The following is an 18,881-nucleotide window of genomic DNA, read 5'->3' as shown; positions in this document are numbered from 1 at the left end:
ACAGGCATTTTTTCCGAAGTACCGGTACATGATTTCAACACATCACATGCCATCACCACGTAATTCTGTGAAATCAGGTTGGAGATCAGCTAATTCAGCACTTTTAATGGAGCTAATTTGCTAAATATAAACGCATATAGGGGTCTCAAAAGAGACATTAATTACATTTACATTATTCCAAATTTGATATGGGTCATGTAAAGAGCATAGTCCATTTGGATATTCCAAATTAGGCCTTTTTCTGGGTGTAACATTTTCCGATTAATACATGTGGCATATACTGATATTATTCGGGACATGTATAGACATGCATACAGTGCATTCAGAATATGTGTCTCAATTTGGGGGTTTTACAGCAGTTTGCAACCCACAGCCTCTTACGCCTGGGACACACTGGATGCATGAGCAGCGCCTGTGTGTCACGGAACCTCTTGCTTTTCATTTCAGCGACCATGTTAACAGGTTAGAGCAGCCACACAGCCCATGTGAGACACGTGTGTCACGCCGTCCGGGGAATAAAAATTTGGCCCACTGTATGTTGTATCATGACAAAATAAGAAAATTAAGACATTTCAATCAAAACGCAAGACAATCAATAAATCAAAATGCAGAATGATTATTAAATTTAATTAAAGTAAAGATATCAACCAGACTGCAGCAGAGAGTATCTCCCAAGTCTGCAAGCAGCGAAAATCTTAACAAGCTAACTTTCACTGAGCCTGCTGTCTACAGGCTAACAAGCTAACAGTCTAACAAGCACTTTGTGTACTCCCTACAGGCTAACAAGTACTGACTCTATTGTCTACGGGCTAACAAGTTAACACAAACATAGTCTTTGGATTCAGACAGATGCTGGCAAAAGTAGGGTCCTTATTTTTAGTTAGCTAAAGTTGTCATTTCAGCTAACGAATCTAACTGTCACCAGTAAGGAGAAGCAGACTTGTTGGTTAGTTGGTTAAAATCACAGTCTCCAGCTGACTTTGTAATGATTTTGGCAGACTCCTTTTAAAAGGAATGGCTACATATACTGTACATGATATCATGAAAAGAGCTAAAGCTGCATGTCAGTATTCTCACCAGTTGATGATCCACGCAGGGACATGAAAATAAAGACACAATATTGTTCAGTGTAGAGCTGGTTAGATAGTTCTAGTGTTATAAGTATGATTAGACAGTTATTTCATTCTAACATAACCTTGTTTAGCTGCTTAGCTTACATGCTCCAGCAAGGTTAAACTTACCCAAATCCAATAAAAGAGCAGAACAGGCCCACTAACGTTGCCCTAAACTCTGACATCATCCAGGAGACGCAGTATATGAATGAAATGCCCCTGGCCTCGGAAGTAATGCTGGGTTACTGCTGTAGATTACTGTAGTTAGCCAGACTTGCTAGCGTTTGCAGCTCACAATAGAGCAGATCATCCAAACTCTCTAGATGTCAAGTATGGCTTTTACTAGTGCTCATGCACACTGATTGATGGGGAGAAATCCAGATACTGTTGCCTACCTGTATCCAGATATAGCCCCTTTTACACAGCCCGTTCAAGGCAGGAATACTGCGCCTTTAATCCGCCTCGCTGTTACGTACACCGAGTGGGGGGCAGAGTTGCTCTACCATTTAGCCAGTTACGGAAGTAGTCACAGAGCCGGGTCAACTGTGTGTGCAAAAGGGACAGGGAGCTGACGTTGTTGTGTTAGCCCATATTAAGACCAAATCAGGAGGTGCAGAGTACAGCCATGGGATTGAATGGAGGTGTGTGGGCGTGTTTGTGCTTTAGAGTAACTGCTGTGTAAACAATCAGAAAATAACGTTTTACTGATCTGATTCACCGGTTTCCTAACTACCACTGCTCCCTCTCTTCATTCACCCCTCTAGCTCACTCGACCACAGCTGCTCTCTCTCTTTTCTCCTAGTCTTTTTTAAAATGAGTTGGGAAGCCGACAGAAAAGTCTAACTTAACTTTTAACATTATCAAATGAGGTGAGATGTCCTCCCCTCATCCTAGTAAGGTCTTTGTACTCCCTCATGATCAGTCTGATCTCTGTCACGCCTCTGAATCCGGAACGCCGGCATGCTATGTAAACGCACACACGGAGGCGGCTTTATGTCGGCTTTGTGTGGTTCAGTGTAAAAAAGCAAAGGCGGATCCTCTTTACGGCTATAATGCGGGTCCTCTGTATAGAAGAGGCTTATGATTAGACAATCACCGATCGGGGAAAGGGTTTAGCGAACCGTTAACCACCTAAAATTCCAAAGATATAAATGTTTCTACAATGACAAATGTTGTCATTTTTCACAACTCTACTAAAGAAACACTACAACAGAAAGGGGACTAGATATGAAGCAAGTTTTGGGTTAATTTGTGAGCCAACAGCGATTTATGTTAAAGCTGTACATAACGCAATTATTATGACCTATCATGCCCTGGTGCTTTAATGAGGAGGAGAGAGCAAAGATCAGACAGCTTTCTGAAGAGGATTAGAAAGCATTAGACATTAGACTGACCCTGACTGTCTGTCTCATTCGCTCTGTCTGCTCGGCCTCTCAACACAGGCTTTGAGTGGGTCATAATGAACTCATTCTGTCCTGAAGGTCAAGCATCAGGATTATCTTAAAGGACTCTTCTATCCCACCATGCCATTGTGTCTAACATATGATGCATTAAGGACTTGTTGAACACAGTGGTAAAAGTCAACATAATGTCAAAGTCAATCAGTGCTGTAGAAATATACTGTGCTGTGTCGTTAAACTTTAACATTTTTGACTTTTAAAGCCACAAATTAAAAGTAGGGTTATTCAACAAAAAGTATTTTCAGTCTTTGATATATTGCGTACAGGAAAACCTTGACACCAACTTGTGTTGAAAGTTTTACCGTAGTTTGTCACACAGGGTATACATGGAGTTAAGGAAATACTGATGAAATTCCCCTAGTTTTTTTTGTGTGTGTGTGTTTGCTGATAGTTGGCCAATTGTTAATACATTCAATCATATTTCCAAAGAAACAAGGGATTTATATAATATATGTATATATAATATATATATATATATATTACATATATTATATATTTAAGCTTATCTTGAATATCTGTTTCTCAGATACAGACAGTTTCACAAGAAAATGCAGATTCAATAGAGAGGGATGTGGGACAGCAAAGAAAAAGCCAAATATTAACAGTAAAGGCTGGATCACCAGTCCAACCATGTGTAAATAGTAAAAATTTGCAAAAGCAAATACATTTTTAGAGAAACATGTTTTTTTTTGGTAACAAAGCAAGATATTTCTAATGAACATATTTGCCAATTTACAAAAAGTCTGAACATTTCCCCAAAATGTTAATTGGCAATGTAATTAATTAACATTTACATTTTGTCATTTGACAAACGCTTTTATCCAAAATGACTTACAAGCAGGGCAAAACAATCAAGTGTTAGAGGACAGTGACTCAAAAGAGCTGTGGTACTAATTCTCAAATAGCTAGGCAGGTACAAGTGCAATGATACCATAAACAACAAGAAAGTACTGCAACAATCTAGAAGGTTAAAGGGGCTCAAGTGTTGAGGTGTTCACAGAAGCGTTGAGTATTCAGGCATTTCTTGAATGCACCAAGGGAGTCAGCAGACCGATCTGGGCAGCTCATTCCACCATCAGGGAACCACAGTTTCATACTATTAATTTTACTACAATATTCACTTGGCACAACTAAATAGTAATAAAACATTTTTATGGCTCTGTCTAGGAACTCAAGATTGTGGTGTTAAATATTGAAGAAGTCAACAGTGACTTGAAGCACAAAGCATGCAGTGTCAACTTTATTAACAGCTCCGTACTTCACCGATCAACCCCAACTTTCTCCCCATTAGTTGTGTGCAGTACAAAAAGTTCCTTCACGGAAAATATTTTACATGGGAGCAAAATATAGGCAACATAATTGGCTAAACAAATTATTAAATAAACTTAATTTATAACAGACATGGTTGATTAGTCAGCTCCCCCACTGACACACTCCAATAACTTTCTAACTTTCAGAGATTTCAGCCAACTTTAAGTCGACAACGTCCATCGCCTACATCCTGAAGGAGCCCTATGAACTGAGCAGGAACAGCAGTGCCTTGCCTTGGTCCGTCTACTCCGATATGACACTAAAAGGAGAAAACATCTCCCTGAGCTTCAGGACCAGCCAGAGTCCTGCTCTGCTGCTCTACGTCAACTCTTTCTACAGAGAGTACCTGGCCCTGCTCATCAATAAACATGGTGAGGACGTTCAGTGGCTTTTTTGTCTTTCTGTTGTTTTCTGAATTTACTCTTCTCAAATCACTTAATTTCTCCTTCCCTCTAGAGTCAGTCTGTCATCCTCTGCTGCCTCCTTTTCTGTGCATCTCGGCCCATTGTCATGCACAGTGTCAGATTCAAGGAAAACATTTGGTGCAGTTACTATTAAATGATAATTCTATCTTCAATGGGGGTCTTCCTTCCCAGTCGTTTCTGCCATTGTGATTATTTATTGTGTTCAAATTTTCATCACCTGCTTCACTGTAGCGGTGTACATACTGTAGCTCCACCTGGCAAGGTATCTAGCACCTGAAACTTGTGAATATACCTGAATTACACAAGAATTACACAATATTTTAAATATGTGGAGGTTTTAGAGATTTCTTTTGAAATTTTGAACAAAATCAGTCCCCATGACAGCAACAAATAACAATAAAAAGTGAAAATATCTGGGGGTAAGTTATGCTTTAAGACATTTGGAGAAATTTACATTTTATATACTTGATTTCAATAAAATCTTACAAATTGTTGTTAGTACAAGTAATTTTCAGCTTTTTTTAAATGACTGGTATAAGTGCTCAATGAATTATCCAGCAAATTTAGTTTTGTCTTGGCTCTTTGACTTTAGACATTTTTATACCAAGCAGCAGTTATACATCAGATTAATATCTTGCATTTTTTAAATGATTCACAGCATGGGCTTTTCTTTATTGTTGGTCGTCACTGATAACAGAGCTTGAAATCTGAGCCATAAAGAAAATGCTCAAATTCCTTTAAAGCAGCTACAAACAATATTCTTAATAATAAGAACATATCAAATGACGTGTAATGTCAGAGGTGTCGCTCGTAGTGATAAACCTACATTTATAACACTTTACAGAGCTTTATAACATGTTTCTGCTCATTGGTTATCTCTCCGCAAAAGCTCTAAAAACTCACTGCACACTACGAGCACCAAAAAAGCAAAAAGACACAGTCAGCAACTAGCTGGTGAAATATAGTGGAGAATTTAGCAGCTAAAGAGCGGGATATTTCCCTCAGGAGTTGGTTAAGAGCAAAAACAGAGCTGAAAGAGAGTGAAAATTGGACTTTCATTAATCAGGTGGACAGACACGCGACTCCAAATGACTGATAATCATGCCAAAGTTGTCAAAAAATCAGTTAATGCAGGTTTAAACATATGAAAGGAAATATGTCAAGTCAGTGCTAATGGTTGACGTTTTTAGAAACTGCTTGTATTAGATCTGTTTTATATCTGATGGGTAATAAAATCTGAGGTTAAATTTACAATATGTAATAGATGTAATGTAATGGTTCTTTAACAAGGCTCCAGTATTTCTCCATTCCAGTATCTTTTTAAGGATTTGATATTTTTGATTCTGTACAGGTCTGCATTGTAGAGTAAGAGTGTACTGTTATTTTGTGCTTGCAAAGATGAGCTGGAATTGAGGTACAAGTTGCACAGCAGCAGAGATGTGGAGGTGTTGGAGAGCAGAGTCATGAACTTGGCTGATGGACATCTGCACACAGTGGCCATTAGAAGACTGGCAGACACTGTCTCCATTCAGGTACACTCACACACACTCACACATACCCTTATGTTTGCACACACAGCCACCAAATTTTTCACCTAGTTTTACAGTGATGGCAATAAGGATATTTCTGTAAACCTGGTATTAGTCTTGTAGAATTAAATTTTACAAATAGTCTTTAATACAATATATTAATATTATTTCCTAACTGTTTTCAAGCTACTTTCTGTTTCTCTGTTTTCTGTGGCTCCACTTTAGTCTCAGGTTGATCAACATTAGCAGATGTCTTAGTGATAAATGATTCACTAAAGCCTGAATCTCTGTGTTTGCAAGCAATACATCACACCCTCTCTCTTTCTCTTTATTATAAAATAAAGAGGCGTTTACCACCCCAGAAACTGCTCCACTTAGAGTTCTCTGCTCAGCCACTGTGAACCACAAAATCTCAAGGGTCTATTGGTTTCCAGCTTTGAGGTTGAATTGAATCCCAGTTGCATATGCAGGTCAGACCAGAGGTTGAGCCCACAGCTAGCTTTTTATGTTTAATTGCTCGCTTCTCTGCAGCCATTTGTCGAAGTCTCTTCAGAATGCAGCCCTCGTTTAAACACTTAATGGAGACAAACTCCGTCCTTGACATCTTGCTGTTTACAATGTTATCAGGCTTTAATTTCAACCTGTTAATCCTTTACCTTTACAGATGTGACATACATTATGTTTCAGATTGACCAGAATGCCAGAGAGGACTTCAACTTGACATCTGATGTGGAATTCAACAGCATCAAATCACTCATCCTCGGTAGAGTGCATGGTAAGTGATGCTCTCCAAGCGCAAAATCCTGCACTTAGACGTCCTCATTTGAATAACTGCACTGAGATGTTTGGCCTCATGCGACAAAGCATTGTTCTGGAGCCTTCTGCTGTTTTCTATTCATCATGTTGGGCAGACCAGAGGGAAAGCTGCTCTCTGTGCAACAGCTGGGTCGCTTTTAAAAACAAGATGACATCCATACTTAGATGGTCACAAAGAGAGCACTTTACCGGTGAGATGCAAAATAAGAACAACCTTGGAAATGACTAAAGGTGGAGGCACCCACTTAAGTCGCTGTTATGTGGCATTAGATGCATTTTAGAGCCACAGTCTGGGTGGGTAATGTATTTGTGTAAATGGCAGCATTGTTTTTTCGTTAATGCAGAAGTTCAGAAAATACAGTATATGTCTGTGAACTCTTATCTGTGTGTCGAAGTGGTGAGTAATACAGTCTTTATCCTTCATGTCTGTCTACCTGAGCTGGGCTTCAGACGGCACTAACGATAATAACTTTAGAAAAGGTCCTTCACTTTGTATGGTAATGAGGAGAGATTAAAAAGAACAAATTACTTAGAAGATTGGAGTCAGCACCCTGCGTTTCAACATAACAACCAATAAGCCTTAGCTGGTGTGGGTAGGGTCAAACTAAACCAAGAAGTCAGGCGGTACAGTTAAACCTCACTCTGCATAACAGAACATGGTACTTTCATATCACTCCTGTCATTCTCTACATGGCTGCACTGTCTGTCCCGGACTTCTGTGATTCATTAGTGTTTTCCTCTTCTATAAATAATTTATTTTTGGATAGTACCACCTGAGACAAATTTGGAAATATGGAGTTTCAAGCATGAGGGGCTCAGACAGGTTTGAGTATCAAAAAAATGGTTAATCAAAATTGGTTCCAAATTCGTAAGAACCAGAAATTTATTTAAAAAACTGACGTATTTCTGAAAACTTACCTCAGTGGTTATGCATGTGGGTTAGGGTTACTGTATGATTCATTTACCCTATTCCTAAAGCTGGATTTATACTTGGGTTAAAAGCAATCTCACCATAGATACCTATGGCTTAGGTTTTGATTGGCTACAGTAAATCAGAGTCAGAACTAGAATTGATTAAATCTATTTAATATACCAACCCTAGGCGTAGATGATGAGGGGCTGGTACTGTGACTATTTTCATTGACTTTAAACAGGTCTCTTAATGATTTTTCACAAATGAGAGCAGTCCCTATGTAGAAAACCTGTACAAATTGATGCGGTTTTTAGGTTCAGCTCCCTTCTTTCTGTTAATCCGTTGCTGACCTAGGCCATGTTAACATGTGACTTCCCTCAGCTTAGCCAAAAGACTCAGACAGTCATATCAGTATCAGAGAGGCAGCAAGATAGTTGATATACTGTCACTCCCTGCCAGCTCTGTCATCCATCAGCCTAACTAATGGACCAGGAAAGAAAGGAGAGACTGAGATACTCAGAGAGAGAGACAGGGAGAGAGTGATGGGGGAAAGACAGAGGCAGGGAGAGATGGCGATATATGAGAGAGGTGGCGGTAAAGGGCAGCAGCTGGGAGGAGGTGGACAGTTCACAGTGCTGTCAATGTGGGGTTTGACTGCTTACACAAATCCTTCTCGGTGAAGTTACAAACTCTTGTCAGCACTTTTAACATCCACTAATAGGCAAATAAAGTTGCATTTTAATGCTTTTCAATTGTAAAATATTGTAAAGATCTCTGGAATTGTATCACATCAACCCATATTACTCTCTTTTACATAATTTAGTTTTGCATCAGTCTTTATAGAAATAAACTCCCCTACTTAAATTTGTTTGAAAAATAAAAGGGTAAAACGTATGTCTCTTTAACCACTAAAGAAAAAATGTTGCACTACTAGAATATCTACTGCCACAGCTGCCATTTAAATCTGTTGTGTATCGAGTTTTTCTCCCATCTCCATCATTTTGCCCCCCCATCCTGCAGGCTAGTCAATATGCATGTGCCATGAGATATATAATTCAAAGTCAAATTATTTCCTGCCACTCAGAGGATCACATTCAATTTAAAACTCAATCAAAGCTTGATCAAATATACAGCTGATGAACAGCTCTGTGCAGCCAGGCCACTCTGCAATGTCCCATTTGTGTGGTGAAAAGTTGTTTCTCTCTGGCAATAACTTAGATGACTGGCAATGATGTGCTGTGTAATCAAATTGCACTGCACTGACGTTTATAGCTACTGAAGATTTTATTTAGCACCTGCTGTCACAGGGATGTGAGTACATCAGCCAAAACTGAGACTCACTGGTAAGTTTCTTTAGGGGCTTTGTGTATTAATGTTTTTGTGTAGTTTTTTTATTATTTCTGAGAGCTGAGAAGCACTCCAATGACTGAGAGTTAAGTTTTCACTGCTAATATATTACCTGCTTCATTCTGTCATCAGTTTCAAAGACATTAAAACGCATATAACCTACTACAGTCGATTCTCTGGCAGATGTCTGTTATCCTTGTCCAACATTGTGGTCCAGGACGAGGTAGGTAACTAATAGTCAAACTCTGCTGTGGATACTTACAGTCCCCATGAATCTTACAGTCCGTCAGACCTTTGCCTCCACTATTAGACTAAAACCTCCACTTTTACACAAGACATAATGTAGTAAAAGAAAGATCATACAAATTTTCTGAGCAAATTCATGCACTCAAGGGAATAAACCTTTTTGATGTTAATGAACCCATTGGTGTTTTGTCTTGGTCTTCTGAACATTGGGATTTATTTCCTGCAACAAAACAACAATTGGTGTTGGCTTGATAAAAATACATTTTCTAAGTTTTGGCTACCTAACCATACCTATATCTAGAAGTCCCTCAAAAATATGTTTTTCTTCTTGTTCCAACAGTTGAATGTTTGAGCTTCTCTGTGCAGGAATGATGTATGTGCCGAGTTTGACACCAGAAGGCTGTTTTCACATTCACCTGCTGAGGAAGGAAAGTTTCTCTGTGCTTGTTGAAAATCCAGTATTAAGGTGTGGGCCTCCGAGCATGATTTGTGACATCAGAAGTAGTTTGGAAGCCAATTTCAGTCCAATATTCAACTTACACAAGTGTGATGTGGAAACTTGAAGCTTCCAGTGCACTGAGAATGGACTTCATAGTGAAGTAGGAGACATCTTGTGTTCAGCAGCTTAACCTCTGAGATTAAATATATTTACATATTTATAGATAGGAATTTTTAATTAGGGAGAAAAAGCGGATGCCATTTTAAGGATTATAACGTGATAATTATACCCTATCAGACACGCATTATTGTTCCAAGGAGTGTTTTTTTGTGCGTCTTAATACATGTCTGGGAGGGATCTTTAAAGTTAGAGTCTGTAAGGTTTTCAGTTCTCGTCAATTTGGTGACACCCATGGTTACCAATGGTAACAGCAAGTATAGTGGCTATAACATTTCAAAGTTATAGCCACTGCCCCAGCAATAAAAGAGTTGTTTTAACACACCTTTGTGGTAGATCCAGGCACCATGTGTTCATTTTTTGAAAATAATAAATAAGCTCAAATATCCTACCAAAACGTTGTAGTCCAATGCAATAAACAATGTCAGGCTCAAATGTGTCTGTGTGTGAAAGACAGAAAATAGATAGAAGATGATACTAATAGATTCTTAAACAATGAGATGAGATAAGATGGTTAAAAAACTGCGTTTGGTCTCAAATAAAGCTAGGACTCCGTTGTTCCCAAGTGTTTCCAACTTCTATTTGTAAATTATACCACCTCCCTAATTACTATGGGGTGTGGCCGACTTGCTAATCAGTGGCCAAGCTGTCAATCAAAATCCGTGATTCAGAACTATAACCAAAAAGTATAGGATATCTTAAAATAATAATTATTCTTTAAATATAAACAAAAACTGCTATTTTGTCTCCTACATCAGGTGTGATTTGATACTACAGCAAACACTCGTCGAACAGCTACTTTGTCAGAAATACAACAGAAAAGTAACTAATCCATCTGTTTACAATGCAGCCAAACAACTTCAAATTGTTTTAATTTGAAAAGTCAGTCAGTAATAATAGCAACTGCAGTCTGATTTCATGCTGCACATGGGACGAGTCGTTTTCCGCGCAACAGCAGGGCACAGTAAAAAGTTGGAAGTGTGCAGCATCACTGTGGCGTTCACATTTACTCTCTTGCAAATAATGATCTGCTTACAACAGTTCCTGAAAATTATTGTTCATTTTATCATTGATGAACGCTCACCGTCAGTGCTACAAATACTTTTCGTTTCTTGTGTCTGCTAAACCATAAAAGCCACCTTGCATTTCATAGCAGAGGCAGTTGGAAATGTTGGCTTCGCATCAGCGGTAACTTAATACAGCTGTGATATGGCTATGGGGAACCAACAGTAATACTGAATTACTTACATGCATCATTTCTTGCGAATCCCTTGTGTGTGTGAAGGTTATTTGAATCTCATGCAGGAATGGTGGACTCCACCACTAACAATGAAAACTGCTAAATAGAAACGTAATTACGGAATGTAAATACATTAAATGGCTTTTGCTGAAAAAATGTTGACTATTAATAGTATCAAAACCAATGTTTGTAATTTAAATCATACTCCAGTTGCCATGGATGGACATTGTAGGAAGAATTAGTTCAAAATATGTTGTTTAACGTTTTTCAGAATTGTGCAATATCTAATATCTACATTTCATTTGGCACGTGGGTTGGGGAAAAATAACTTCCAGCAGGCGTATCCTCTTCTTTAATATAGAAAAAATAGAAGCTACTTATCATCACAACAATGATCTCATCAAGATAAAAGATAAGTGAATTATTAGATGTGTAATTGGATTTTACTGATGATAAATCTCTCTTTTCTCTCTGTGTTTTTCTCCGTCTGTATCCAGAGTCTGAGGAGTTGAGTGCGGAGTTGACCACGGTGGCTTCTCTTGGGTTCACCGGCTGTCTATCAGCAGTTCGTTTTAACTCCATCAGTCCTCTAAAGGCTGCACTGCTCCACCCTGACAGCCCCGTTATCGTCACAGGTCCGCTGGCCCAGTCAAGCTGCGGTTCCTCCTCTTCTGCCAATCCCTACGCAGCAGAAACCACACACTCCTTATCAGGTACAAAGAACGGACTCAGCTCTTTGTGTAGCCCATATTCTACTATGTATATCATTAATTACCCCTCCTCCAGTGTGGTATGTCTTTAATATTATTCTTGAGGCTGTTCATTAGACTTTTGTACAGGCTCATTAACCATCCTCCTCAGTAAGCAGACAGAGTGATGGCACAACAGATAAGATTAGTCAGACAACTGTAGTCAAGTCATTTGAGGCTGCACTGAGGCTTTCAACGAGCCTTGTCTTAACTCACCGACCGACGGTTCTCACACTGAGTCTACCTTTTCTCCTCTCTATCTGCCATTATACTCCTTTACCTCATCTTTCTTTTTTATTCTATTTCACATTTTTTCTAACACGTCTTCTGTTTCTTCTCTTCCTCTCATTATCCCCAACATTCTTTCTCCTCTCTCTCCTATCCTTTTTGTTCTGTTTTTTGTCTTCTCTCTGCAGACCAGCCTGCTTCAGTGGATCCAGGTCAACCTTTAGTCAATGCCATTAGGAGTGACTCAGCTCTAATTGGAGGTAATATAAACAGAAATCGATCTCACCAGGATTAAGGAAACAGCAATTATAAATGTCATAACAACTAACTCAAAACTTTACATTTGAGAAGATGCATTTTAGTATCTTGTGGGACAAAGAAAATAACATTTCCAGTTTTGAGGAAGATCCAAGTGAGGAATGAGTATTTATTATGATGGAGAATAAAGGAGGGAAAAAAGAGGCATTAAGGGGAAGGTGTGGGGCTGGTTTTGTAAAGATAAGATTTTCAGTTAGATTTCACACAAAGAATAAAAACTTTGCTGTCAAAGGGATATTTTATGCATTTTTAAAACCACCTTAATGCAACATTTAACTCAGACAACCAGTATCTCATCTCTCGAATTCTTTTTTTTCTTCTAACAAATGAAACCAGAAGCCTTAGTGATATAAACTTAACTTTGTTTATGGTTAAAACAAAACTTTTGAGAGAGCCTAATGACCCTTACCATAGTGTGGCTCTTTCTCAGTAGATGTAAATCACAGTCAGAAGAAATGTACCAAAAATCACACATCCAATTTCACAGAAACTCCAGTATCTTTTGATAAATGTAAATGTGCTGAAATTTAGATGAAAATGTCAGCAGGGTGAAGAGTGACAGAACCCACATTGTCCCAGAACAATACACATGCAGATATCAGTGCTGAGCAGCAATATGAACACAGCGCTACTGGAAGGATTAATTAACACCATCATGGAAGAGAGAAAAGAGTCTGACTTAATCTTCAAACACTTTGTCACTCAGTTAAAAAATATCCATTCTGTAAGAAAATATAGATTCGCCTGAGTTTGATCATTCGTATATTTAAATGACACAGCATTTGGACTGATGGCACAGTGTGAGAACAGGCCAGAGTTTCACCCTCAGCCATTGAAATCAAGTTATTTATTTTTTCAGACCTTGGATTTAATTGTTTTGGACAAAAGGAAGTTTCGAGTTATGATTTTCTTCATTCCCCCGCACGTTTTTTTGTTCCAAAAACCTTGTCCTTCTCCGTCTGTGGTTTTCAGGGGTAATCGCAGTGGTGATCTTCGTCACTGTGTCCGTGTTGGTGATAATGGCGAGATTCATCTGCAGCAGGAAAGAGACGTACCGGAACCAGGAGGTAAAGGCAGCGCAGCCTGAAGACAGCCATGAGTTCCCCTTCAGCAGCCAGGCAGACTCCCAGATCGCTCCCAGTGAAAACCAAAAGGAGTATTTCATTTAGCAGGAGCATTGACTTCTCACTGACCTGACAGGACAGAGCGGGATGATTTTCCAACTACTCAGTGCTTTACAGGACACCACAGAGTCCCTCAGCTTCTGGTAGTCGTGGATCGACAAGATGTGAAGTCAAAAACAGAACAATTTCCTTTTTTTCCCCTTTCTGGTTGTAAATATTATACACTTTGCACAAACTGGCAAAAGTGAGGACATCAAGTGGACTTTAAGTTGTCAACGAGATGTAAATATTTATAAATGTAAATGGTGATTTGTGTGGTTATTACAATATATTTCTGTGCCATGAAACGTTACAAATAGTAGGGATGTCCCGATCCAATCTAAAAGATCAGTATCTGGGCCAATAAAGGGCATTTTTTTAAGTGATCGGTATCAACTATATTGAGCAAGAACTTAAGCCCAATCCTTTGTTTGTCTGCAGTGTAGAAACATATTTTAATTGGAAAATAAAAGCAGTCCAACATCCACCCATAATGCAATGCAAGCATTTCATGAAGCAGTAGTAACAGAGCTGCGTTCAACACTACCGATTTGATACGCCACCTAAAAAATAAAAATAAACAGAATACAGTGAGTTCACTCATGTCACTCAAAGGCAAAGGCTGCGCTGAAGCAACAAACACTGGAGGATACTTTTAAAAGGAGAGAGAGAAATTTCCTCGAGACAACGGCAAGGCCAAAAACATTACAGAGAAGATAATTGAATTCATTGCTTTGGATGAGTAGCCCATCGTTGTGGTAGCAGGTTTTTGCAGTCTTCTGGAGCTTTTGGCGCCACGGTATGCCCTACTGTACCATCTCCACACTACATTTCAGACATCAAACAAAAACAGCAACAACAACAAAAAAAAAAACATTAAGGAACAGCTTGGATGCAGGCATTTTTTTTTTCTTGATGTATTGCAGAGCTATTCAGTTGTCAAGCATATATATCGGATTATTTTTAATAACTTTAATGTATTTCAAGTGTGCACTGTGCAGCTGTATTATCTAGGAAAATACAAGTATCGGATCAGGACTCAGTATCAGCAGATACTCAATATTAAATGACTCAGATCGGGATCAGGGGCAAAGAAAAACTTGATCGGGACATCCCTAACAAATAATTTATTAAAAGGAATCATGCTGAGTAGATGTGATGATCAAAACACAGCTTTGTTCCAGTGAAACTAGACTTTTGGACTCTGTTGGTTTACAAAAAAACACTTTTCTACAAGGATGATGAATCTAATGAAATTTGAGACGCCAGAGTCGTACAGTATGTGTTCAAGTGGAGGACTGACATGTTTCACATATAAAAGCTCAGCCGAAGCACAGTCACAGAATCTACTAAAAATCCATCTGCTATAACTGAACATAATTTCAACCCCTGCTGTATATATGAATACAAAATTAAAGTTACTCTAAAAACTTTACTTCCACACTTGGTCTTAAGGCTTTTATGTTACTCACTCTGCATTTTCTTTATATCATGAGCAAAATAAAAGCTTTACAGTGATGCCAAGATTTACTTCTACTTTCTGAACGTGCCACCTGCCGTGAGCAGCCAACACCAAGGGCCAGATGCATAAAACTCTGTGTAGATTCATGACTAAAACTGTGTGTGCTCACAAAGCCAGAAATATGCATACATATTCTTTTTGTCAGATTTACAAAGCCGTGCGTATGCATGGTTCTGTTTTATAAATCTCAATCGCTGTGGAACAGATGCAGATGCACGAGCCTCATTTCCACTCCCACAATTAGCCGTAAATGGATGAAGACGCCTTGAACATGCTGTTTTCATATCAGTTCTGCTCCACCAGTCTGTACACCTGTCAATGAAACAGACAGGAAAGAAGAAGTGCCGTTTCACCGATTTTGTTGCACCAGGGAGGCTCTCCAACAGCAGGACAGCTGTCATTGTACAGGGCTGTTCGGCTCTTTATACCGTCCATATCATTAATTCATCACATGGACCTGTAAACCATCCTCAGCAGTGATATCAAATGTAATCAACGATCAGTTTGTAGCGCTCATATCTTAACCGACTTTACAAGGTGTGACATAAAATAAAAAGAATAATAAGAGTAAAACAAAATGTTGACTCCCATGTAAATTAAAACAATGATAAAATGAATCACACTAAAGTAATTAATCAGTGTTACATTTATAAATGTGCCTTTGATTGGCAAAAAAAACTCAGTGTTGCTAGTTATCAACCTAAACAATGTTTTACTAAAAGATTTTGTCTCTCAGCTTATATTTCATCTCCACCTCGTCACATCAGCCTCAGATCGCTTTAGAAAAACGTGTACGTCTGGTCGAAAGAGTGCGTTAGGTGTTCGCATTCTCACCGCACAGTCTGTGTTTATAAATACCAGTTTGTGTGCAGGAAATGGCGTATGCACGGTTATGCATCTGGCTCAAGAACTCTCAAAGTAGCAGTGAAGCTTTTAGCTGCACAGACTATTAAACACTGTCTGTCTGTCACCTTCTTCACTCTGCAGACATTTAATGTGTTTCTGCTGAAGCACTAATCTGTGTTCGCCTGACAGGTAGTCTAAGAGATAATCAGAACAGGAAATAGTGAGAACTGAAAGAAAGGCTGACAATGAGATATAAATGATGCAATGAAAGCCAACCATAGTAATATTGGATATTTATTCTTCACTGTATCTGCAATACTTTGGTTCATGGGTGGGATTTTAAAGGCAGGATGTGTAAAAAAGTACAAAATTGCTTCTTTTTTTTCATCTCAACATGGTTTCTTGCTCTATGATTTTAACTGGTTACAGCTAGGTGGAGGTATTTTACGTTTTAATTGTTAAAAAAAGAATGTGCAAAATTTTCATATTATCAAAATGTCTCTTTTGATGCTCTTTGGCTCATAATAATCTCACACAATGATAATATACAGTTCATGGAAACATTTGCATTTTCTCTTCTAAACACCTGTTGTCTGGTAGCTCTTTCTTTGAAAATTTCTGTCGTGTAAATAAAGTGATGCTTTTTTCATTTCCTTGGTAGTTAACAACAAGAGCAACGATTGCAACTGTGCATAAACAGAGAAAGATACACCACCAAACTTTATGAGCAGAAAATACAATTAAAAGAACACAGAGCTCGACACACTTCCTGATTGACAAAATTAGTAAACTAAAGTAGAATAATGGCTGTGTGACACTGAAGATGTCACCAGAAAAAATAAGGATCTTACACATGGATGGAGCAAACATAAAGATGTAGTTGTACTTCTGCATTGTACCGACTCTGTAGGCACAACACACTGTTCTATGAAGACAGGCAAAGCTGTGTCTTTGTTATGTTTCATAACTCATTCAAGATGTTTTATCAGTACTGATTAATTCAAATTACCTTGCGAGGCAGCTGGATTTGCGAGATCACACAAGAATCCGTCGTTTTAGGCATCAAGTCATGGGCTTGTGGCCGAACCAACAGTGGCTTGGACCAGTCAGCGTCCCCTTGAGGAACTACTGGCAGCTACGGGTGTCGTTTAGGTGTGACAAAAGCGAGAGGTTAGCCCGTGATAGACAGATGGATCATCCAATCACCTGCCCTTTTCCAAACAGTTTCCAAGGACGACTTCACAAACCATCTGGTGCGTCATGTTATAATTCAAACACTTGACTCTTACCAGTCAGTAGAAACAACAAGGGTGAGATTTTTAAAATGCCGTCAAGACCAAACAATAGTTTCCTCAGATAACAGACAATCAATTTGTGCAGATTTTTAGAATTCACACCACACGTTATTATTACCTAATCTCATTGGCTTTATTTCCATCATTGTCATTCTGCATATTTTTTGCCAGTGGTCTGCTAGAGTGAGTGGTTGTACAAGCCAAATTGTCACTCTGGCCAGTGTCAACATGGGAATCATAGCAGATACTGTGATAATTCCTCCAACAAAATGAAATCGAGATGGCACCTGCTCTCACCACTCAATGTCCTGCAGCAGTTTGCTCCGCCAACCTTATGTCAACATCCCGAAAGCAAACGTTTCTCAGTCAGTGTTTCCCCGATACAGTAAATATTCTAACATCACAAGACTTGACCTGACTAACAATCATATCCAAATCATATTTCACCACTGCTTGTAGTCATTTAAGAGGGAAAAATAAAAAGACAGAGTTAGAGCCACCATGTTTAAATGCACTCACCACCAATTTTACACATCAGTATCAGTTAACTCATCATGACACTTATGTGTCGTCTGTGGCTCTGAAAATATCAGAAAATACTATCAGCTTGGGCTTGGACACTGGAAGGCCAAGATTACAAACTGGGGGCTTTAAATGTGAAAGTTGTATAGTAGGGTATGTTTGAGTTGCATTATGGGAAATGCAGTATCCAGTGTTTTTGGAGCTTGACCCAAGGTCTGAATATCTCAGCCTCTGTTATATCAGTTTTCACCACTCTTGTTTTGATCTGTTTTCGTGCACGTGTGCGAACTTTATGTTTTTTTTTACGTTATAACGAGGCTAAGTTTGAACTCATGAACAGCTGGTGCAACCGGCCTCGGAGGTGTTGTTCCTTTTATACATTATGTGTTTATTTATGATGATTTTAAGAAATTTTTAAAGAGTATGGTGTTTACATTTACAGACCATCCTACAATGTGGCTAATATCTCACTCTGCATGTCGTGTTGACAAAATTAAGACCATAAAACAGACGAGTGTACTGAAGTGTTTGTATAATTTCATATCTTGGAATCCCAGTACCAGTATGCATATGATCACAGCCTCACAATCATCTGTCAAACAGCCAGGACGAGGTTACAGGATCAGTTTTATATATAAGCTGTTGTTTTCTCATAATCATATTAAATAGAACTATTAAATAAAACAATGCTGTATTTGTGAATAATTGTAACATTGGTGACATTGCGTGATTTTCTGGAAGTCTAACTTTTTCTCTATTAAGATGGTTTGGTTAACAGCAAATTCCTGCTCCATGATGATAATAAAACTGTTGTTTTTTTTTTTTTTAAATAAAATACTGAGATGTGTTTAATTTAACCACATTTTAGAAAACAAATGTGAGGGTGGTATTAAATCTTCTCATTTAATTCAAGCCATGAAAGCAAATAAGCATTTTTCCCAAAATGTTGAACTATTCCTTTAATACTCAAACAGTTCTTTGATGACAAGAGTGGCCAAAATGTCCTCAATGTCTAAAACTCATATTGGTCTTCACAAAGATAGTACAAGTCACATTCACACATCACAAACAAGATAGACGTCAATTACTTGATAATATTATACGTCTCCTGTATCTGCTGCTTGTTGTTACTGTGGATGAAGCAGCTCAGATCAGCGCAGACATGAGGAGCGAGGAGTCTGCTGTGGGCCTTATTCTCTGGTGGATAAAGAGGTTAAAGGCTG

The 18,881-nt window shown here is 38.6% G+C and overlaps 1 protein-coding gene across 2 annotated transcripts in view; it reads left to right on the top strand.

Annotated features, from left to right (window-relative positions):
• Window positions 1–18,480, top strand: part of LOC122988730 (contactin-associated protein-like 5) — a 76,349-nt gene extending 57,869 nt beyond the window's left edge. The window contains exons 15-20 of one of the 2 annotated variants that reach the window (XM_044361294.1): window positions 4,030–4,254; window positions 5,707–5,840; window positions 6,525–6,612; window positions 11,513–11,728; window positions 12,181–12,252; window positions 13,283–18,480. In XM_044361294.1, coding sequence (XP_044217229.1) covers window positions 4,030–4,254; window positions 5,707–5,840; window positions 6,525–6,612; window positions 11,513–11,728; window positions 12,181–12,252; window positions 13,283–13,479 — 932 coding nt within the window. In that variant the 3' untranslated portion in view covers window positions 13,480–18,480. Of the gene's footprint in view, window positions 1–4,029; window positions 4,255–4,339; window positions 4,727–5,706; window positions 5,841–6,524; window positions 6,613–11,512; window positions 11,729–12,180; window positions 12,253–13,282 lie in introns of those variants that run through there. The other variant, XM_044361295.1, reaches the window with a different exon arrangement.
• The last annotated feature ends 401 nt before the right edge of the window (window positions 18,481–18,881 follow it).

Source organism: Thunnus albacares, chromosome 9, assembly GCF_914725855.1.
Source record: "Thunnus albacares chromosome 9, fThuAlb1.1, whole genome shotgun sequence".
In the NCBI taxonomy this organism is placed as follows: domain Eukaryota; kingdom Metazoa; phylum Chordata; class Actinopteri; order Scombriformes; family Scombridae; genus Thunnus; species Thunnus albacares.
Note: the sequence above shows the minus strand (reverse complement) of the source record. Positions and strands in the feature narration are given on the sequence as shown.